General features: G+C 50.0%; 1 protein-coding gene across 2 annotated transcripts in view; it reads right to left on the bottom strand.

The window, feature by feature from the left end:
* The window catches only part of ITGA11 (integrin subunit alpha 11), a 140264-nt gene that overhangs the window by 58868 nt on the left and 57464 nt on the right, over positions 1 to 23932 (bottom strand). For both annotated transcript variants that reach the window (XM_014595265.3, XM_014595264.3), the window contains exons 3-10: positions 21320 to 21429; positions 15514 to 15605; positions 11230 to 11344; positions 8930 to 9057; positions 7293 to 7441; positions 6103 to 6247; positions 4926 to 5091; positions 3307 to 3377 (exon numbers count right to left, since the gene is read on the bottom strand). In XM_014595265.3, the coding sequence (XP_014450751.2) occupies positions 3307 to 3377; positions 4926 to 5091; positions 6103 to 6247; positions 7293 to 7441; positions 8930 to 9057; positions 11230 to 11344; positions 15514 to 15605; positions 21320 to 21429 (976 nt within the window). The remainder of the gene's footprint in view (positions 1 to 3306; positions 3378 to 4925; positions 5092 to 6102; positions 6248 to 7292; positions 7442 to 8929; positions 9058 to 11229; positions 11345 to 15513; positions 15606 to 21319; positions 21430 to 23932) is intronic.

The raw sequence follows: 23932 nt of genomic DNA, 5'->3' as shown, positions 1-23932 counted from the left end.
ACTGAAAACCACCTCCTGGGGTTTCGAGCAGGGCTCTGATTTAGGAGCCCGGCTCATCTGCTCCCAAGGGCTGAGCTGCTGAAAGCTGAGCGACCCCACCTTGGGCCCACGTAACCCTCCTGCTGAAACCCAGGCCTGCATCAAGTCTCTAGTCAAGTCCGAGTTGGCCTGAGCGGGTGTTTAGATGTGAGCCAAGCTCAGGCCAAGGTCAGGGCAGGGGGATGGGTCCAGTTTGAAGGCTGGTCCCTTAAGATGCTGACACTGAGAAATCCCGCAGCCTTTCCAGAGCTGGAGGATACGGCCCAGATGGAAATCACGCCTGGATCCAACAGAGAGGGATCAATCAGTCCAGATCTGCCTCCCCCCTTCTCCTCCACATGCAGATGGAAGTGGTGGGCTGGATTCTGGGGTGATTTCTGGGCTTATCTCTGTTTAAAATATCCCTCGCCATATAGAGACAATGACTCCTCTCCTTGGGCATGTGGGAACGGCCTGATTGAAGCCAGATGTCTGAGAGAAATGAGAAGAACAAGGAGGATCCAGTAAGTTTTTTGTGTTTTTTTTTTGCCTATAGGAAATTTATCAGCGTTTTTGGGAGCTTCCCTGCAATTTTAATTCCAAGGCAACATATGTATTTGGCTTGATGACTCTATAGGTTATAGGAAAAGCATAAAGGAGTCATTCCCACAAATCACACAGGCCGTCTACAGACAGCAAAGGGAATTTTGCAAGGGAGGCAGCAAGCAAGCAAAAATCTCCAAAGCGTTCCTCGAAAGATGTATGCATTCAAAGCACCAGAACGGTATGTTCAATCAGGTCTTTTCTTTCCAACAGTCCCCTCGTCTTTGCAGCAGTCGACATGATCTTAGCGCAATCCTCCTTTGCACTGGGTCACGTTGCATTTCACCGCTTTGCTCGACGTCTCGTGAAGAGCACCTGGCATTCAACAGCAGCTCGGTTTCTGTGCACCACGTCCCAATGCCAAGTGAGCCGACTCTGAAGCATTCTCCGACGCGCCAGCTTTTCCAGACTTCTCAGCTTTGGCAAGACGATGGAAGAACAGAAATCTATCCTCGAGAAACAGAAATGCAAGGCTGGAGACGGGTGAAACGCTCCAGGTTCTCCACGCCAAGAAGTAGCGCCGACTGCTCCACTACCCTCCTGGATGCTGGACAGCAGATGTGAACAGGTGCAGAGAAAGGCAGGATGAAAAGCAACGTGGAGGAAGTGGAGCTTTTTAGGCAGCCGCTCTGTGAGTCACGCTGGAGACTTTCAGCCCCGGGGCTTCCAGCGCCAAGTCTGCAGAGAGCTAACGGTCCACATCGCACCCGGCTCTGATTTAAGAGCTCAGCCTGCTCTCACGTCCAGACGGCTGCAAGCATTTCAAGCTGTGTTGACTTTTTAATGCCAGAATCACCTTCCTTCCTTGGCCTGGTCCAAAGCCCAGCCAAGCTGAAGGATTGATGCCAGCTGACTGTGTGCACGTGGAGTCTGCCTGCAGCCTCAGCACAACGCACGGGCCCCGGGGTATGGACAGGCCACCGAATGATGGAGGTACAAGGGGCTGACTGCATGGCAGCTGCTTGTGGTGACTGTCCACATGTGCACATTGCTGCCCTAAGGCAAGGGGAAGCAAAAGCAGGGCAGGTTAGTCCTCCATGAGTGTTTGTCTGTGCGTGCCCTCACCTCACTTATGCACCCAGGTGTGGAGGAAGCACGTCCCTCCTCCTCGGCTTCCTAGCACAGCATTTCCAAGGCCAGAGAAACAAGAGTGTTGAGCACTCAGACCATGTCCTGCAGGGACCTTCCTGCCCCGTGCGTCCCCAAGGGGGTGTGGGAATAGCTGGGTGAAGCCCCTCTCACTAGCTGCCCAGCCTGGCAGGGCATCTGGATCTCAGCTGGGGGGAAATGGGGGTGCTAGAGGCTTTAGTGATGCTATAGTAATATAGTAATACCGCAGAGGCCTGTGTCCAATAGAAGACAGACATTAGTGGTGCACACCCATCCCCTCTCAGCATCCCCTAACCCCATTTCCCGCATCCCACTTCTCTAATGCTCCTGTCTCAGCTCCGGTGCTGGGACCACAGGAGCCAAGCACTGCCCAGCTGCTCCAGGAGAGCCTGGCAAGTCCTCTGAATGCATGCACCTAGGAGCAGGAGACCTCCTGGTCCAGCTCTCAGGTACCCCCGCGCTGGGATGTGTCCAAGTTGCAGCCCAAAGGATCGCGCGGGCTGACACCTGCCTCACTGGTTCTCCATGGGAGCCTCTAGCATGCCTCTTTGGTTTCGATGGCACACGGGACAGTGGTGAGCATACCATCACCCGTGCTTGGGGAGATGGCAACAGGCCTCTCAGCCCAGCCTCGGGGAAGGAGGACGAACTTCCCACTAATGACCTGGGTCCACGGTGCAGCTCCTGGCTTTGCCACAGGCTCCTGCTGTGAGCTGGGTCCTGTCCCTTGATGTCTCTATACTTCCTTCATACAGAAGTCAGGCTGGAAGGGACCTTGAGAGATCATCTAGTCCAACTGAGCATCGAACCTGTGATGCTGGCTCCCCGCTTCTTCTTTCTGGTCTATTTGGACGGTGAACGCTAGCATTGCCCTTCCCTTCTCCGTCCAGAGCCAATCGCTTGTGAAAGAGAAGCCTGCCGCTGAGGCTACATAATCATCCGCTCCTTTCATTTGGGGTTTGTCGGATAACGAGTTTGTAAATATGACAAGACGTCAGATAAACATTCAGTAAACTTCCCCGCCAAGCTCTGGGCTGACGGCTTCCCTGGCCTGATCCCTGCTAGTGCGAACCCCTGTGCAAACCGCTTCCTCCAGCTTATCCGGACTAGCTCCCTCCGAGGAGGTTCAGGTGCGGACTCTGGGATGCCATGCACCGATTAGGTAACGGGTGAAGGCCAAACTCGACTGTGGGGAAAACCGATGCGGTGGCCCTGACTTCGCTGCGGCTGTGGCAGGGCTGGGTTGGGCCGCTAGATGCCCGAGGAGGATGGCTTTCATTTTAAAGTGTATTTGTTGCATTCTTCACAGAATAGCGAGAGCTATTGAATGCTATAAAGACTGAAATGGAAACTCAGGACTGTTTCTGGATACTTGATATAGGCCTCGGAAGAATAGGTAGACCTGCAAGAACGTGAGCTTGCTTTTGAGCCCAGTGCTACCGATCAGAAACAACTGGACACAGTACTACAAGAGCATGAATTCACGGACCAGGAAACAACCCACCACGCCTGCTTTCCATAGGATGGCTACCCCAAAAATATGCAAACAGGAGACGCACAAAGTTGCTCGCTTACTTCCACGATGTGCGATGAAAACCCAGTCTGGGACATCTCCAGTCCAAAGGAGATTTCATTCTTGTTGGTGCCTAGAATAAGAGAAGAAGGATTGAATGTAAAGATGCTCTCTGCGTGAGATGACCGGTTATCCACGGGGACGAGATAAAACGAACTCCTGCCTTATGCGGTCCGTTTGCAAGGAATGATGATCTCCTCAGCCGTGGTCACCAGACTTAACTCCACTCGGGTCAATTTATATGAGCCATGGATTAGATGAGTACACAGTGCAAATCCTGCCGCTGTAGGAATGAGTCATTTTCTCACAGTCGTAAAAACCTATAGGTTTAGATCATCTCACCATATCTGGTAGAGTAGAGCAAAATATTCTGGGAAAAACCTTTTTCACTAAAAAAAAAAAAAAATCATCAAAAATTGTGGCTCGCTAGAGATAGTTTGCTAATCTGCGGGGAGGTGATGAAATTCTTTTGGCTGGGAAGAGAGAAAAGTTTAAAGAGTCAAAATTTAAAAGAGTCAAAAAAATTAAAGAGTCAAAATGTTCCTTCCCTTCTGCTGGATTTGAATGAAATATTTCACCATTTTCTTTCCACCCAGCAATGTTTTGTTTTGAAATTAGCTTAATCCCATTCAAATAAAAGGTAAAAAAAAAAAATGGTGGAAAAGGAACTATTTGGCTTGACCTGAAATGAAATGATTCCTGGCTTTTCCTTCCGGTGGGAAAACAAAAATGGTTGAATTTCGGGTTGACCTGAAAAAACAAAATGCTCAGTTTGGCAAAGAAACCAAGAGAGCAACGATCCCAACCTTTCTGTAACGTCTGGCATTCGAGCGTAGCCTTTACGCAGGCAGGATTATGGTGATTTGAGGCTGCTTAGATCTTGCCACATGCGAATGGATTTCCATGGGGTTAATAATAAAAAAAAAAAGCACTAAACGGACTCGAAGGCTACGCCTAGATCAAATTTCAAAGGCTTTCGACACACCAGGGAAGCATTAGTGTTCTTCAGTTCAAGGACTTTTCTCATGGGAAATGTTAGGTGACCCTCACGTGGGGGTAGTTGCTGGTCCCTCTGCGTTGGACACGTGCAAAGTGTTCAGCAGCAGGGGTATCCTATACCACGTAATTAAAAGAAATGTAGCTCTTTAAGTTATGATTCAAAGGATTCCAGAACAAAGGATGTTTTTCATGTTGGGAAAATGCCCAGCAGACTCCAGTCATGTTGAAAAATTGGATTAAATGGAGGGTTGTAATGGCCCACTCCAAATAAAGGCAGGTCTGTTTGGAAACTGAAGCTGATTTCTATGCCCCTTATGGCAGCGGGTCGTAGCCTTTGGAGACTCCAGCCCTCCCCTTGCAAGACTCAAGACACCCCTCGAAAAATGCCGAGTTTTAGCTTTCACTCGTTTTTTGACTGCGGAGGGAACTCAGCAAGCCCATGACCAGTCAGAGCGGCTTGGGCACTGGATTCCCGTCTGAAACCTCTGGGTTTATCTTGTAGGTGTTTGCACACCTACCCGTGCTAATACTGAGCGGGTCCGAATCACCGCCCTATGGTCTGACCTGCAAGGCGAGCTGAAGGAAGAAGTGCCGACTGGAGCCGGGAACGCAGACCACTCACCTTCCAAACTAAATATCCTTTCTCCCAGGGCGTCCACGATATCCTTGAGCGCGGCTTCATCGGTGACATTAAAGAAATGCTTGTCATCCGGGTCACTTGCTATAAATTTGATTTCGTTCAAAAACGTTTCCGGATTGATTCCTCTTCTGTTGTAATAGCCCAGCACCTGCGTTGCAAACACAAGTCTCCGAGTCCTCCCGCGCATGTTTTACCAAACATTGCAAGCCAAACCATCCCTTCCTGCCTTTTGCCACCCTGTTGCAGGACCTGAGCACTGCAATCGTCCACATTCATGCCAGAGGTTTTCTTTCTACTACCTGATGGCCCCTTTGCATCGATGATCTCACTGATGCCCCTGTTTTATTACCCGTTTGCCCACGGGGAAGCAGAGGCAGAGAGAGGGCAAGAAAGGGAAGGCATCTCAACTCCTAACTACCACCGGGCTCTTAACCGTGAGAGGTCTTGTGTGAATCTAGTGGGAGTCAAAGGGCATTTGGTTGTCTTCTTGCCTCTGCCATTGACTTGCTGCCAGGCTTTGGGCAAGCTAATTTCTCTCTCTGAGCTCAGTTTTTCTGCCTGTAAAGCAAGGGTGAGGATGCTCCCCAGCATTGGGAAGCACTCTGAGATCTGCAACAAAAACCCCTCCGTAATAGTTCGGGATCCAGTGCAAAGGTGTCCCAGAGACCTCTAGACCTTACAAATCACAATATCACCTGTGGTACTGCTGATAAGAAACTAAAAGACCTGGCAGCTCTTTTCCAGGTGACTTTTGCTCAGAGTTAGGACAACGCTAGGCTGTGCCAATGCTCCTTCTGGGACTTCAAGCTGGTGGTTTCTAGCTGTCCCTCCGCTCAGGATCAGTCCGGTGCCATACTGGGGGTCAGGGAGGAGTTTTACCCCTGGTCACATTGGTATGGGCTGGGGTGGGGGGTTGCTTTCCTCTGTAGCCCTCTCCCTGGGATCTCTGGGGTGTATATTAACAGCCTTTTAGAGAAGCGGGACGTTGGCTGCCGCGGTCCCCCTCCTTTACCTGTGACAGGTTTGGGTGTGATGACTTGTGTTGGGTCAGGGTTGACAGTCGTTTTACTAAGGTGCTGGGTTAGTCTGGGAGGGTTTGCACGGGGCTGATCCAGGGGCTGGACTAGATGGGACCTCTGGAGACGGGACAGGGACTTACAGCCACAGCATATCTGGTGACGTTGTCCCTCTCGCTGTCCTCGATCACCTTCTCCAGGTCCGGGCTGTCGTGGGACTCGCCGTCCGTTATCACGATCATCACTTTCTTGGCTCCTTTCCGCCCGCCTTTCTGAAAGGCCTCCGAGCTGAAACGGCAGAAACGCGGGGCCGTTCAAAACAGGCGGCTGATGCTTAGCTTGCTCAAAGGGGAGCGCCGTGCTGAGACCCCCTGTATACGGACCCCCATCAGGGCACGTCCTGAGCTCAGCCCCCTCCGTGAAACGCTCCCCCTCGTGTCTGAGCTCCTCTTGTCTGAGTCAGGCCCACAGCGCTCATCCCACCCGGATGACCAGGATCCAAGTGCCTGAGTCACCGACCACAGACGGTTGTTTTAATGGGCTGCTGCTTCCTGTGTTACAAGGGGAATGTGCCGGGATGCAGGCTCCTAGGAAAGCTTTTCGCCCAAAACGAGGGGTCTTTTCTCCAAGCAAACCTGGTGTCTGTCTCGGCCTGGAGAACCGGCAATTGCTGCACCGATGCAGCTGACCAAGCACGGACCCAGCCCTTCGTTAAAATGGGCCTGTCAATTAGGTCATGCATTACCAACGCATGAAGGCTGATGAGGCTGAAGTTGTCTTAATTGCACATGACTAATTAGGCCACGAAGCAAGAGGAACCGTGATCTGCAGGTTGGTCTTGAGTCCGGTCTGCAGCCGTCGGGCTATCCGTGTCCCCTGCTTGACCCGGCATCCAAACGGGGTGACCCATATTCCCAAGGGAGAGATGTGGGGGACACACGGGCCTGATCCTGGCAGGTGTGCAGAAAGCCCGCTCCATCCATTTCCCTGCTCTGACCGCAGGCGCAGCATGGAGGTATGATAGAGATGGGCTGGGGGGAGGAAACCTGGACAGTGCACAGCTGGAAACCCCTGGCTAGAGGGAAAGGCCCCAGGGACCATCCGCAGCAGCCCCAGGCAGCTGCAGGATGGCGTGTGCATGTCAAGGTGGGATCCCCTCACCCTGAGCGTCCCTGCAGCTGGGGAATATGCCCAAAAGGCCATCCTTAAGACTTTGTCTAGAAGGATCCCCCAGTGCAGGGGCTGTCGCTTACTTAACCGCACGTCTAGAAAGAAAGAAAAAAAGGCAAGACTTGACCCTCGCAGACAGTTTAAATGCATCTCTCTGCTTTACCGAGCAAACTCGATGCCGTAGGCCGTCCTGGTCTCTGTGCCTCCTCGCTGCTCGATGTGGCTAGCGGCTTCCACCACGTCTTTGACGGATCTGTAGTCATTTAGGTGAAACTCATGGACAACGTCTTCTCCGTACTGGACAACGCCCACCTAGGAACGAAAGGAGCTTTACATAGGACCCGGACAGGTCACAGCATAGCAATCGCCTGAGAATAAAAAGAGTATTTTGACCAGGCAAGTGAAGTGTCAGCCCAAGTGCATTTGCTGGCTGCTGCATGATTTACTAGCTATGGGGCAGGGTGGAGGAAGGATGGGAAGGAACAAGGACATCTGCGAGGGAAGCAGGTCTTTCTCTACCTGTGCTGCATTGGGCTCCAAGTAAAAGCCCTAGCAGGCATGTTCCTACTGCAAAGATGACAGGACAGCTTCAGTTAGTGACCTGCACACATTAAAATACATGAGGGCACTTGGCAATTCGCATGTGTTTAAAGGAGTGGAATTAAACAGCTTCTTGTGGTGGCAAATCTGAGGCTTCTTGTAGCCCCGGGTCCAGGAGAACATGCTGCAAAACTCTCTCAACTCCATGCAGGGAAAACCCACGTGCCAAGTGGGTTCAGAGGGCAGTGGACAGCAAAGAGCAGCAAGAAAAGGAGGAGGCCTCGCGGTGCCGAGACATCAGGGACAAGGGAATCCAAAAGCGGGCTTGCAATAGTATTTTTGCCAATGCTTGAGTGGAAGATAATGATCCACTAAAAATGTGCAATGATGGATCAGGTCACAAACTAGGTCTGCTCTGAGCTGGAAGGCCTGGCAAAACAGCAGCTCTCCTGCTGGGAGTTGGATATCAAAATCCGTCCCTTCGGAGGGGATCCTCTAGACGCCGCTTGCATGCAACGGGCAGGGAAGGCTCTGCACATACGTGCATTCATTAGGGTCCTTTGCTGCTCACTGTTGCAATGAAATATGGCCAAGTCCTCACTGCCTCTGCCCCCCCTTTCCCCAATGGCCAGTGACGATACGAATCCAGCATTGATCGTATGCCCATGTTCTGCTACCCACGCACAGCCCTCAGCGGTGGCAGCTAATAGCAAAGGATGAGGGCAGGACGGGGTTTGGTTGAGAGCTGAGATGTGCGGGCCATGCTAATGACTATTATGAGCACCTGCAGGGCTCAGCAGTTTCACTGGTCCCGGATAGAAGCCCCTTCTGCCCCCGTCTCCCCTGCTTTTCCTGCCTTCTCGGTCATGCACTTGGGCACAAACCTCAGCACTTGCAAGGCCCACGGGAGCTGATTAGAAAATGAGGAATTGCTCTTCTCTGCTGCAAAAAATACATCTCCAGAAAGCAGGACTTCTTAAACGCTGCGTGACTGAACTCTCCATCCTCCGCCCTCGCCTGCTCTCAGTGTGTGGGTTGCTCCTTTCTCCATCACTCATTTAAGAGCATTAATGGGAACATTATTTCCATAGGTTTGGCTTTAACATATATACACTGAAGGTTTGTTTTGATAAAGCACTTTGCCAAACTACAGTACCTTGGCAAAAGAAGGGCTCCTGCTCCTCATACACAGGCCGGGGAAATGTGTATTATGAGGAACAACATACATGCAAATGCACTGGCTCATCACAGAGTGCTTACTTGTATCTGTCCAGGCCCAATGTAGAATTTTTTCAAGATGTTTATCAGGAAATGCTGGACTTCAACCCAAGGATAGATGCTGTTTGAGCCATCCAGGACGATGATTATGTCCATGTACGTTTGGCACCCTGTGAAAAATATCCAGAAAGACCTTGGCAACCATTGTTAAGTTGAAATTTATGGCTATATTCCTGGCAGTCAGAGACTTACTCATGCTGCTTGTTTGAAAAGTCTTATTTCAATTAAAGACCTTCAGGTTGGATTCACTTAAACATGATAGAGGGCGCGCAACCCCCATTCACTATCAGCTTGGCCAGGACAAAAGGCTGAGTAACTTTTGGAGAAGGGAACTCAGCAGCCTCAACTTTCTGCTTCAAATCTGTTTGCCCATACAACTTCAAAGCAACTGAGCCAGATTTTTGGTATTGTTACTCAACACTTTGCTCTTGATTTGAGTGGAGCAATTCACAGATGCTCAGTTCAGTGAAATGCTTAAGCAGATGCTTGATTTCATTGTGCCCAAATGCCTCCCTGAAGTCCCTGGCAGAGGGAGGTGGTGCTCACCCGGCAAGCACGGCAGCATCTGAGCCTTGGAAGCTCCCAGGGGCAGAGACCTTGTGTTCCTCTGCATTTAGTGCTTCACTCAGCCTATTGACAGAGCTCAGTTCATAGATTCAGAGATGTTTGGGTTGGAAGGGACCTCAGTAGACCATTGAATCCAACCCCCTGCCCTGGGCAGGTAAGAGCGCTGGGGTCAGATGCTCCCAGCCAGGTGCTTGTCCAGTCTCCTCTTGAAGACCCCTGGGGTAGGGGAGAGCACCACCTCCCTTGGAGCCCCTTCCAGATCCTGGTAATCCTTACCGTAAAGAAGTTAACCGTACAAGGTTGGTATTTCCTTAGGACAGACTCCCACTGAAGCCTCAATAAAGGCTGAGACTAATATATATATAGTATACACACACACACACACACACACACACACTTCTCCAACCATATCTATCTATATATCTATATCTATCTATATCTATATATATGTGTGTGTGTGTGTGTATGTATGTATGTATGTATGTATGTATGTGTGCATATACAAACACACATATTTATGGTTGGGGGAATTTATATATATAGATTGATCGATAGATTGATAGATATAGATATAGATATAGATCCAGTTGGAGATATATGTGTGTGTATGTAGATATAGATCTATCTATTGATCTATCTATAGTTGAAGGACTTAGAAAACGGCTGGTTTCAAAGAAACAGGACAGGTTAGTGCGGTATAGCTTTCTTTTGTGCCCTCCAATTCTGCAGCGTGGTTTGGATTACTGGTTGGAGGGGCAGAAGTAGGGGGGGTCCTACCATGGACCATGTCACATTTATTGGTTATGTGATCCTATCCAAAGGACCCAGCAAACTCAGAAATCATGGGCAGTGAGCTTAAGCAGTCTCTCATTAGACACTTTGGATGAGGATACCCTTTCTTTCATTTCATGCGGTACCATAAAAAGGTGCTGGGTAACCTTTCTGCCAAGGTATCGGTGAATTCACAGCTCTCAATAAGGTTGCTGCAGCAATCTTGGATGGACAAAAATTTGCAATGGCATCAAGATACCAATGGGAGACTTCCACCCTCCCTGCCTACAGAGCTATATTGTGAGGGGAAGTCAAAACAGACAAATTGCTAATGGGCTCTGCATGTTTTCCTCCCCGTCACCCCCAAAACGGAGGTTTCTATAGAATGAGACCCAACAGTTCCAAAACAATATATCCACATTTAGATACTTAATTAAGTGGCTTGATCCTTTGCAGGTGCTAAAGGCACACTTTTCTCACAATAATCACAACGGATTCAACGCATATAAGACAATCAGACTACTGATTCAATGCCTAAATACGGGATCAGGGATCTAATTTTAGGACCCTAGGTCTGAAAATGCTGGCCAAAAATTTTCAGGTTTAGGAATTCACTTTGTTTTGAGTGGCCAATGCCTGCATTCCTTCCTTATTTTGCCTTCCTCCTATGCTGGATACTTTTATTTCTGTTTTTTTGGAAGAATGAAGTATTTTGTCTTCCCAACGTGTCACTCAGAAGGAAAATGTGTACCAGATGTCTGTGCGTCTATCCCCCTTTGAACCACTTTTCTGGAATAATTTCCTTTGCTATCTCGCCCCTCCTAAAAATACTGACATGGCTTTGTTTTCTCAATGGTACGTGAAGTGATTAAAGAACAAAAAATCTATTTAACTTCAAAAGCAGGGTTTGACTTAGAGGCTACATAACAGATCGCGTCTCGTACTCTGGAGAGCGGGAGCGATGGTCTTGGAGAATCTGAAGTTGGAGTTCACCCTGGAGCACATTCCTGTGGTGTAGTACGAGCTTCCACACTCGTGGGACCAGAGAGGGCTGCATGCCTACAAAGAAATCAGGAAAAACAAAGCATCAGGGTGGGATTTAAATCTGTCCCTTCGGAGACCATTGCCTCACAGGCTAGAAAGACCAAGGAGGAATGAGTGCAGTGCCTACATGCCTGACTCGGGAGCTACTCTGGCCAAGCACCTCAGATGGATTGTAGACAAGGAGGGCTGGAAGGAACCTCAGGAGGTCCCATGTAGTCCAACCCAGTGTCAAAGCAGGACCAGTCCCAACTACATCATCCCAGCTAAGGTTCTGTCTAGATGGGGCTTAAAAACCGCCAAGGATGGAGACTCCACCACCTCTCTGGGTAACCCGTTCCAGTGCTTTGCTATCCTCCTCATGAGAAAGTTTTTTCTATATTATCTCAATCTAAGCAGAAAAGCACACCCCAAATCATGCCGTGGTGAGATTGCAGCTGCTGAGGATTAGGTGGGTAAGCAGAGGCACTTGCTGGGGCTGGTCCAGGCCTGGAAGATGGTGCAGAAAGTAAACATGTGGGGATGACCTCAATGAGGAAGAAACCAGGATTTTCCTGTTTCCTAGATGCTTGTGGGTGATATCTTTTATTGACCAACTCCTTGGTTCACTTTTAGGTGTCACTGTACCCTTCCTCAGGCCTGAGCAAGGGTACGGTGACACCCAAAAGCTTGCCTGTATCCATCCCAACGATGTAGTTGGCCCAATAAAAGATATCGCCCACAAGAATTCATGCCTCTAGCATATTTCCTGGACCATCACCTCAGCCCTACTGAGTAAGGAGGTGATTCCCAGTCTCTTTTCCAAATGCAAAACCCCAGGAGGGTGGATCGGTTGTGGGGTCCGCCCAGGCAGCTGCAACTTTCATGCCCTTGGCAAGGGGTCAGAGCTGGAATACCCTAGTATCCTGCCCCAATATTTTATGCTGTCGAGCAGCTTCCTTCCAGGCTTCAGCCGGGGCTTAGAAAAATTCTCATCCTGTCACATAAAGATCTAGATTTGTATGCATTGGCAGGCACAGCAGACGGGGCCGAGATAGCAGCCTGCCAAGAGACAGCAGCAGCGGTATCAGAACGGCAGGAATGCGGGGACCCGATCTCCACGCGCCGTTTCTCACGAACCCGTGACAGCATTTAGCACTAGGGACATGCTAGCTGCTTAGGACTGACTACCCCCAACCCATCGTCCTGCTGGCACGATGCACGCTGGGATGGGCGAGCTGCTCAGGAAGTTGCACCCCACCGCTTTTCTGTGAAAGAGAAAGGGGGGCTGAATTTTCACCCATCTGCAGGCTGTTCGTTCACAAGCTGCACTCAGAAAAGCGCCTGTAGGAGTTCTGGTTGTGCTTGGCCATAGGCATGCTAAGTCAGAGTAAGCTACGGTGCTGAAAAGCAGTATGGGAGAAAGAGGCCTCCAGACTGTTGGATGACCCAGTAAGAAAGAATACGTATAAATGCACTAATGAGCAAAAGGACATTGCAGGGAGGAGGAAAACAGCAGCTCCCAATGTAAAAGTTTGACCTTACTAATGAAGGTGCAGGTGCTTGGTCTTGGCAAACGGATCAAAGGAAAGTGAACGACTTGACAGAGAGGTCAGAGCGGGCACAAGATGGGGGGAAGCATGCAAGTATTAATATAGGAGTTGGAAGACCTGTCTCTTGTAGAGGAGCATGAATAATGCATGGTGTCTCTAGCTGTCAAGGGCAAGCTTCGCTAAGCTGGGCAGACCAATTACTGTACTGCCCAACAAGAAGAAACCTTTCTGAGCTTTGCCACTGAATACGTTATTTAATTTAATGAGGATTAAACCCCGTGATGTGTACAGGCGCCCATATTTGAGTTGCATTTCCTGCATTGCCTTCAGGCCATGGAAAGTGGCTTGCTAGTGCCGGCCTCCCAGAACATACAGACTTCAGCAGTCTGTGCGTCAAAAGCAACAGCAACAAGATATCACCCGAGAAAACACTTTGCACATCTCAGAACAACACGGGAGTGCCAGCATGTGCTGTTGCATGCTTCCCGGTTTGCACATGCAGTCTCACACGTGTGTCAGGTGGGTTTCCAGCTACTTCATCGAATCATGGAGAAGTTGGGCAGGAAGGGATCTCCAGAGGTTGTCTAATAGGGCTGTGCGAAATTTCGCCACCAATTTTGTTTTGACGCTGTTTTGACCTGTTTCAAGGTCAAAACAGCAAAATCAAAATGAAAAAGATATGGTTGAAACAGCCTCGAAACAGAACAAGGCAAGTCGAAACGTTTCGCCGTTTCGATGCTGTTTCGCCGTTTCGCCCATAGGCAATAATGGGGAAGGACAAAACAGCCTATAACTTTGTCATTTCTGGACAGATTTGGATAAAGCTTGCAGACATAGTTGTCACTTCTGAGGGAATAAAGCGTGCCAAGTTTCAAGAAGATAGGTGCAGGGAGTTAGGAGAAACTGCACCCCAAAATCTTGAGAGCCAAACTTGTGTCACGTGTACTTGTTAAGCTACAGTGGGGTCAAAACTGCAGGGTCACTAGCCTCTGCTGAGGCCACAGAGCCTGCCAAGTTTCAAGGAGATAAATGCAGGGGTTCAGAGAAACTGCACCCCAAATTCTGAAAGCAATACTTACGTCACGTGTGTGTTAAGCCACAGCATGGTCAAAACTGCAGGGGTGGCGGCCTCTGGTGAGGCCACAAAGCCTGCCAGGTTTCAAGGAGATTGGTGCAGGGGTTTGGGGGAACTGCACCTCGAGCTGTGGACAAGCAAAACTCGTGCCATGGGTGACACTGCGTGTGCTAAGGCGCAGAGGGGTGACAGCTGCAGGGATGGTGGCCCCTGCTGCACCACAATGCCTGCCAGCTGTCGAGGAGATGGGTGCAGGGGGGCTCTGGGGCCCTGCACCCCTGGCTGCTGACAGACAAACTCGTGCCATGGGCACTTGTGCAACCGACTGTCTCTGTCTTGGGGCAGTTGCTTGTCTGTGTTGCATATTTCCTCTCCTTAGTCTGTGGTGTTGTAGGTGTTAATCAATGCTCCTTAAGTCGTTATGTAGTAGCTAGGTCCTGTGCATTGAGCTGGTCCCTGAGTGAATCATGATTAATTGGTAACTGGTGACACAGTAGCTTAGCAGCCAGGCCTGCAGTAGTGTGCCCCCCGCAATGCCCCAAGGCAGACACAGTTGCACACACACCCATGTCACGAGTTTTGCCTATCCGCAGCTTGAGCTGCAGTTCCCCCAAACCCCTGCACCGATCTCCTTGAAACATGGCAGGCTTTGTGGCCTCACCAGGGGCCACCACCCCTGCAGTTTTCACCCCCCTGTGGCTTATCACATACACATGACATGAGTTTTGCTTTCAAGATTTTGGGGTGCAGTTTTCCCACACCCCCCCTGCACCTACCTCCTTGAAACTTAGCAGGATTTGTGTCCTCATCAGGAGCTAGCAACCCTGCAGTTTTGACCCCACTGTGGCTTAATATATACATGTGACATGAGTTTTGCTCTCCAAATTTTGGGGTGCATTTTCTCTGAGCCCCCTGCACCTACCTTATTGAAGCACAGCAGGCAACACGCCCTCAGAAGGGGCTACCACTCCTGCAAGTTTCATCCAAATCTGGCCAGAAATGACAAAGTTATAGGCTGTTTTGTCCTTCCCCTTTATACCCTATGGGCAAAACGGCGAAACAGGGTCGAAATGGGAAAACGTTTCGACGGAACGAAATGAAACAGCCGTTTCGACTTGAAACAAAAGTCAAAATGAAATGCTGTTCTGTCAAAATGCTGGTCAAACCGGAATGCTTCCACTTCGCACACCCCTGCCGTATAAAGCTATGCCCCCGCCTGAGGCAGGAGCACCCCATCGAAGGGTGATCCCTTCTTCAGAGTGCAAATGAAACCCGGCATGCAGGGGCCGTGGCTGAAAGTCTGGCTCATGGTGCCAGCAGATCGTGCATTTGAAAGATTAATGGGTTTCAAAAACATGGTCTGGAGACTGTGCCACCTTGGCAGGAGTTTGATGGCAGAGACCTTGCACCTATGGAGACTCACGCCCGCCCTCAGAGCTGAATAAACCATGGACGTGTTTCTTTTATGAATTCAACAGACAGGGCAATAGCCAGAGGGCTGTCATTGCTGAGATCTTGGGGAGAGATTCAATATACGACCCTCCCCCAAGAGTTTCTAGGTGAGATATCTTGTTCCTTACCAGAAAGCTGTTGTCCTTGGGGTTTGTGGTCAGGCTCAAGCCAAGGCGCATGTTGTCCTTGCGCTCCGACACGTTGGAAAGCGTGACTCTTCCTTGGGAAGAAATGTCAGAGTGAGGGGAGCTGAACCGCGAGGGACCCAGACCACAGCTTCATCCAGCACTTTGCCCTTGCAAGGGGCTCCGCTCGGCGACCCACGAGGGCTTGTCAGCAGCCCAATGCAAAGAAGGAACTGCCGTGTTTCCACTGAGATTGACCCCAGGGGTGCAATGGCAAACACAGCTGAAGGGCTGCAAGGCTTCATCTGCCCGACAAATACAATCTCATCCAACGCTAGCCCTGGGTGGCCAGAGCTGGCAAGGAGGAAACAACTGCCTGCTAGGGAATGAACCACGTGGATCTACAGGGAAAGCTCAGGACCAGTCTGGCAGCTCCTTTGCTACTGTCAGCATGGGCAGGACATACTGCTGCTGACGTGTACTTGCACACGTATCCCATTCCTTGGAGCGGCCTGAAAGCCGGGGATGGCCCGCAGTGCAATCTTTTAATTATGTTAATGCTAATAATTAACAATCTTTTACAATCTTTAACAATCTTTTAATGATGTTAATGCTTAATGCTAATGGGGGTGGGGGATAAATGGGCTTGAATCCCTTCATCCCCCCCAGTCTGTGGTTAAGGAGGGAGCACAAAAACTAACTCAACATGTGGCGGTTTGGCAATTTGCATTTCACACATGACAATGGTTTGACGTCTCCCAGTTACAGAACCAGCCCATTGCTAGAACGTGCGTTTGAGCCAAGACAGCTCAACAAGGGATTCGGAGTAGATTCAGATCACCCCATCGGGTTTGTCACCGCTGCAAAACATGGTGTGTGAAGACAGGCATCAAGGAGGAAACTGAGCACTTGCAGGTAAGAGCCTTTCCATCTCGCACCTCCTAACAGCCTTCCTCAATGCCTGCGGCGTTGTAAAGAGAGAGGAGCACGAGCCGCTGTCCCCAAACCCAACCTGAGAGTCCAGAGCAGAACTGACCCGATAGGAAGCCTGTAAAATAACCCTTATCCTTAAACACCTCAATTTTGTGAAAGCTTCTACTTGCTCTGAATTCAGACGTACCGGTCTGGGGCCAGGCACATCTCTAATTCGGACGTTATTTTCCATTTGACTTGGAATTGCATTTGTTCACAACCAGCCGCTATTTAGAAACACAGTAGTTTGGATCCTGGAGGCTGCTCTCCCCCACCTCTTAATACAGGCAGTACGGTGGGGAAGGGGGGCTAAAGCCATTTTTTGTGCCTCCCTGAAGCAGGTACCACTGGGATGGTAATGAGATCCAGTTTAGAGCAGCCCTGGGGCTGCTCTGCTTTGTGGTGCTTGATGACAGCCCCCAGTATCTTATTTCCAAGCTGGGGATCAGTCTGGATTATACTCAGACGGCAGCATGTGTTGGCTCTGAGCTAGCTGGCTTGGGCACAAAGAGCGGGCGAAGCTGGAGCACCATGCACACTGCATTAGCTTGCCCACAACCACGGGCACACGCCTTGGGGGCTAGTCCATGCTCTTGTGTCCTCACTCGTCTCGCTCCCTGCCCAGCTGTATGAAAGCCTGCACGGGTATGCCTTCAGGTGCTGCCTGCAGAATAGTCCTAGCCTGAGCAGCTCCTCGTCCTCTCCTGCTCTAACTGCTCACAGCCCATTCATTTATGAAGTTATGGTGCCATGCTGGCTCAGAGGACACCCCGTGACAACCGCATCCCTGCCGGAAGCACTCGGGCACTTCAGACCCCCGGAGAACCAGGGAATGGGTTTGAGCACCCGGGGTAGGATCAGTCCTGGAGGAGGGGAAGGGGAAGGGGAGAGGTGAGGGAGGGGAGAGATTATCTGCCCCTGGAAATCAACCCCGGATCTCCCTCTGTGGCCACCTGCATGGAGGGGGTCCTCTGGGCAGCTCAGCGGACCTCAGGTAGCGGCAGAGCCTCTCACACGTGCCCCTTCCACCAGCCAGCGAGGAAGGCGAGGTCGGCAGAGATGGGAGCTCAGCAGCTCTCACCTCTTTTCTCTGATCCTGATCTAAACTCATCCTGCAGGGCGGAAGCACTTGAAAGTGGACCCAAGCATCACCTTGATGACAAAAGGCTCATAGATTTGTAGGGGTTAAGCCCCAAAGGGACCCTAGACCTTCTTTTTAGGCTTCCTGTGCCCCAAAACAGCACAGCTGCCTCTGTGGGAGGCCCAGAAACCTGGGTGCGTGAGAAGCAAGTCCTCCAGGACGGCATTCAGCCTCGATCGGAGGACACCCAGCAGTGGAGAACCCCCCATCCCTCTGGATAGCTGGTACCAGCGGTGATAAAAAAGTGCCTCGTTGCCCGACTGAATTCATCCGGCCTGCAGCTCCCCATCAGCGGTTTCTGACTTTCTCAGCCGGATTGAAAAACCATTTTTGCCCTTGTGCCCAGGAAGCTATTTCCCCGGTTGTCTCTGAAGCTTCGTTTTGGTGGATCAAGCACACGAGGTCTCTCGCTGTGCAGCATTTTCTCCAGGCCTGGAGACATGCACCTCCGGGATGCACCTGCCACTCTGTGGGTCAGGCCTGTACTCCTTGTCCGGGGTGAACAACTCCGCACGTGGCTGCATTAGTGCGCAGGTTGTTCCAACGGGCCTCGACTTACCAAATGGCACAGATCATCACTTCATCACCTCTATCGCCTATTTATTAGTTGGCTAAAAGAGGCTCAGTTCACACGCTTGGACCTTCAAGATACCATCACAAACCATTATTGTCCTCAGACGGAGGTCCAACCTGCTGGAAACTTTCAAACATAATTTGTTTTTAAGGGAAAAGTGGGATTTGAGCCAAATTAAAAATGTTCACAGGCATGTTCTTATTACTTTGAAAACAACTGTGATTTTTCTTGGAAAATAACACCCTGCCACATGGCATATTTTTGGTCACCCCCCCCCTTCCACCCCCTACTTTTTTTGTTTAATTTCTGATATGTCTCAACCCCAACCCATTTTGGTTGCTGAAGATAGGTTTGTGGGGGTTTGGGAGTTTCTGAGAAGTTGAAGTTTCCTGCTCAGCTCTGGAAAGAAAGTCAGGACCGTTGGGATTTCTAAGCTCAGAACTAGGGTGGAAAATCCCGTAACTGCTCCATTATCAAAAATCACAATCTTTACTTCAAAGCCTTTCAGTGCTGCCGAGAAAGTCCCCAGTTCGCTGCATGCTTAGCGTATCGCAGCAGAGATGTTGTCGCACTGGGTAACCAGCACTTGAAATATTTCCTCCGAGCTCCCAAGATCCCGGTGTGACATCAGGGTGGCTGAGGTCAGACTGCATGAGTCACTATAGTCTCTTGTCAGTCTTGGCGAGCACGAGAGGGAAGGGCTTTAGGAACGAGTCCTCTGAGTTGCTTGGGAAGCAGGGAGAAGAGCTGGCCAAGTTGTGTCTAACCCCACATGACCCCGGGATTTTGCATCCATCCAACAAGGCAAATGTTGCTCCATAAGATCATTAGAGCTGGGAAATGCTGGCGGAGGTCCATGCATTTTTTACTGTATCTAAGCAAAACTGTTGCTAGCTCAATGCTTAGCTAATGTTCCTCTGGTCTCAACTTCTGCTAATTGATAAGGTTTGGGAGACAAGGAAGCTTGAGGGGGGCTGCATTGATCCCACTCCTCCTAGCTGTCATGCTGGGCCACTTTCCCTTGCAGTGACGTGGTGAGATGCATGGGCTTTTTGTTCGTGTTGCTAAGACCACTATCAAATCCTAGCACGGTGGGAAAAGGCTGAGGATGCTTTTGGGCTTGGACCGTTCCCTGGATCAATGCTGCTGACTGCGCAGCGTTTCCCCTTTCTCTATGGGGGAAAAGTGCAAGCATCCTATCGCGGAGGTCCTGCGCCTCCCTGGCGGGATGTGGGGAACTCTCACCTCGGAGCTGTTTGGGGTGCCCAAGGGGGCTGGAGGTTGCAAGACACAAAAACCAAATGCCTCCATTTCTGCTGAAGCTGAACTAGTCTGTACGGCTTTTCCCTTTGGGGATGGGAAAGCAGATGCCATGAGGCTGAAGCTGCCTGGAGACAGGGACTAGCAGGGGCTTTAAATACTGCGGGCAAAACCCCCTGCTGTGGGAGAGGCTCCGGTGGAGCACCGCGCCTGGGAGATGCTGCACTAAGACATGCAAACACCGGACATCGGACTGGCTCAAACCTGGGCTCCAGCCGGTCCATCTCCTGGGTCCCCCAGGGCCAGCATCGGGGCAAGGTGACTGAATGGGCACCTCAGCCAGAGTCATGTCCTGAAGTAAGAGGGGCCAGATTCCCTCATGCCTGCTCCCCAAACTCAGCCTTTTAGGCCCTGATGCGCACAGCTGGAGGTACATTCCTAATCCAGACCCTTGCCCTCAGCACTTCCCTGCAGCAGCGAGTTCCCCTGGTTCACAGGGGTTTCCTTTCATCACATTTATAGTTGCCACATTGCAGTTCCACCAAAACCTGCTGTTTTGCCCCTGGAACAGGGATGCTCCCAAGACCCGAGGAGAGCGCCCAGGGCCTGCCTGTGCTTCTGCTCTATCTCTGGGTCATGCCTTAGCAGCTTTGCCACAAGCTCCCGGGGGCAAGAGGGCTGTGCTGCGCTGTACCTCCCTGCCCTGCTCAAGGACCCCAAGTCTAGGAAAGGGCATTGTGGGGTACAGGATGGGGGGCACAGACTTGACTGGAGCTGTGAGGCTCTCTCGGCACATACAGGCTCCCCTCCGTGTGTGCAACCCCTCGGTTTTGAGCACAAATGCCCCTGCCTGTGTTACGGGTAATGGCTCATGTTACTGAATCTCGAGGGTGATTTTTGCCCCACACATCAGCTTCGGAGAGGAAAACACACCAGGCGGTTTCACTTATTTCCCCGGCACTTTCCCCTTCTGCAGTGTTTAGGTTGCCAACGGGGGAGGAAGACGCCCTGCAATGGGGGCAAGCCTAGGCCATTCACCCCATCTCCCCTCTGGTTTGCATTTTGTGGAACAAAAAGCTAAATTTAAGGTTAAAAATGACCTGCCCTCAGCTCTTTCAGATGCCTTCAGTTTGGATTTAGGTCACAGCAGAGAATCAGCCCCGGAGTAACGTTATCTCGTGGCCTTTGGGGCGTTTCTCACAGCCGTCCCCAGAAGTGGTGTCGGAGCAGGCGGTGCCATAGGGCGCTTGTCCACGCTATGCGCTGTCAGGAGGGTAAAATTGTTCTGAGATGTCCTCTAGTGTCTTTTACTAGTAATAGCACATTAACCCATTATGAGTGTTAAATGTGCTACATGCAAACTAGTAACATCAATCGTCGTGGTACATTGTGAGAGTGAAATAAAGCTAGAGAATATCTTCAGCTAGAAAAAGCCGATAACGTGTACAAGCGCCCGCAGACTGCCCAGGGAGGTGGTGGACTCGCCCTCCCTGGAGGCTTTCAAGAGGAGGTTTGGACAGGTTTGATTTAGGAGCAGCATTCTGCATTGGTGCTAGGGCTTGGAGCAGATGGCCCTGGAGGTCCCTCGCTATCCCATGATGCTGTGTGTCTACACGACTAGAGCAGAACCTCAGTTTCCACTCTGGAGCAAAAGATAGTCTCTGTCTCTCGTGGCTGCAGAGACAATCTCAAAGGTGGGACCTGAGTGCATGGGGGAAGCCTTCAAAGTCACAAAATAATTCAAAAGAACCCCCTATATAGCCATATTTTCTAAACTGTGTGATTTTAACATGGCCCCAAGATCTGTATAGGGCTCTACTCCCAACCCGTGGGCCCTGCGGAGCTAGCAGGAGGGCTCGTACCTAGGTTCAGCTTGGTGCAGTTGCTTTTGGTGTCGCCGTTCACCGGGCACTTGTAGACGTCTCCAGTCTTCTGCTGCCCGTTGGTTTCGTAGGGAGCTCCCACCACCAGCCTGGACAAAAGAAGGGTCTGTCAATACTTGGGAGGCTCTTTGCAAATGCACATTTCAACGCAAGCATGAGAGCTGCTGCATCAGAGGCACTCTCAGGAATGGACTGAATTCTCCTTCCTGCAAGTGCCAGAAAAAATAAAATACAGTGCTAACAAATTCATTTAGTGGGAAAAGAACCACACGCAGCATTTCTCTTTGTAGGAGCTCCCCCTAAGCCTCGCATGACTATAGCTGGACTTAAACACTTCAATCACAATTGCTATGCAGAAGAATGCCTTGGCAGACACATCCGACATTCCCCAACGACCCCCGGAGTATGCAGCAAGACATCCTTTCCCTCTGAAAGGAAGCCAGCGTGCATATATACAATGAGGCTGCAATTTCAAAATGCCTAAAGGTTAAGGGATTTTCAGTGGGAAGTGGGTGCTGAGTCCTGTCGGCAGCTTTTGCAAGCAGCCTCAGCTTCGTAAACAGGGAGAGAGAGAGAACAAGAGAGCTGTAAATGGACCAGTCTTGGCTCCTTTCTCCCATCCTTTTCTTGTTGCTACAATAGGTGTCTTCACCAGTCTCTGCTCTTCGTGGTCAGATGGGAATTCTTTCGCAGTTCCTAAGATCCTACCAGAGTTTGTTCTTCGAGGACTTAAATAAGTAGGAAACACCTGGCGGGGATGGGGGAGAATCACTTGAAAGCACTTCCCACATGGTTGTGACATGTCCAAGGAAGTTTCCTCAGCTTCTAATACTTCTGCAGAAAGCCGAGCATCCTCTGCACCCAGTCAAAAGCAAGACGCAAAACATCAATTTTACTTAACCTCTTCCCAGCTACAGGAAACAATGATACAGGGCTATCTTCTCTTCAGAAACAAGAGCTTTCCCGTGACTCAGGAGAAGATGCAGGAGTAAGTCCAAGACAGGTCTGGGACTTAAATGAAATGATTGCCAAGGAGCTACAGGCCACTGGCTAGACCAGATACCACCCTTTTATCATCAGCCGCACCCGCACTCCTTGCTGCAACACCGCAGAGAGAGACGTGGGACAGGAGCTCTGCATTGGAAGATTGTGCTCATCTCAGGGTGATCCTCTCTGAATGGGGTAGGCTGGCTTGGACAAGAAGTTTCACCAGCATGGGACAGCAGCAGCAGCACATGGGAGCCGCTGGACACACACATCTAGACCACGGAGATTGCTTTTGCAGCTGTATGCAATGCAAGGCCCACATGTTCTCCGCAATTTTGAATAGGAAGCATTGCTTTCAGCTACTCCAATTAAATAGAGACCTGGCTGTCATTATTGCCCCTCCCAGGGTCCTGTTATACGCGGGAGCCCTGGCTAATAAAGCTCACAGCAATTGTATACTCTCACTGGTGTCTACATGTGAAGCAGGTCGTGGTGAGCACTGCCTGTTAGTGAGCACACCATGTGCTGGGGTGGACTCAGGTGGAGGTCTCCTGAGGTGCCTGCTTTGCCCCAAATGGATTAAGAGCAGCTTTCTCACCCAAAGAAGGGTTAAGCCATACCCCATTGCAGCCCTTACCACTCCAGTGCCATTGCCTGTGACCAGTGCTAAACCACTTGACTTGCAGTGGGGCCTACACTGAAAATCCAACACCTGCCTCCCTGAAGTCCAAGGGAAACAGCTGTGAGATAGACACATCCGATCCTGCCAGAAGGCATCTGCCCATACAGCAGGAAGACCCGTGACCTGTGGCATGTTCCCCCCTAGCAGCCTGCTTGGAGAGTACCCAACCCAGCAAAGAACAGTGCAAATAAATTAAATAAGTTAAAGAGCAAAATAAACAAAATAAACAAAACAAAAATTATATAAATAAATAATGATACAAACAAAATAAATACAATAAAAATAAAATAATCATAATAAAATAAATAAATAATATGAATAAAATAAACAAAAGATTATAATAATGATGTACATAATAATGCAAATAAAATAAATACAACAAAATAAAAAATTCCCATGAAATAATGTTTTTCCTGGGAAAAATGTTGCAAATGAATTGGAACGCTTCCTTTGGCCCATGACCATTTTTATCATCTCAAAGAAATTTTGACACAATGTCATTTGAAACCAAAGATTCACAAATATTCAGATCCCCAGATGTCAAAACAGAATAGCTTGAGCTTTAGGAAAACACTTTTTTTTTAAAAAGTGAAATTCTGTCAAAGTCGACATTTCCTGTGGGAAGTTTTGGTTTTAAGGAAACAGCATTTTCTGATGGAAAAACATTTGGCTGGAAAACGCTTCACCAGTCCTACTTAATGCACATCATTTTTAAAAGGTCTCAGAGTGCTCACAGCCAAGAAGATCCCCAGGGAAGTTTTAAATATGCTCATGGCTACAAGGGCATGGCACCTGGCCCCCATGTCCTTGTGGTCAGCAGTGCCAAAGGGTCATGGGACAAAGGTCTCCATTTACAGCTACAGAGGCTACAACCTGCCAAATGCTGAGACAATCTCCCTGTTCATAGATTCATAATAAATTAA

The sequence above is a fragment of the Alligator mississippiensis genome, chromosome 11, assembly GCF_030867095.1.
Source record: "Alligator mississippiensis isolate rAllMis1 chromosome 11, rAllMis1, whole genome shotgun sequence".
NCBI lineage: Eukaryota > Metazoa > Chordata > Crocodylia > Alligatoridae > Alligator > Alligator mississippiensis.
This window is presented reverse-complemented; position numbering and strand designations above follow the sequence as displayed.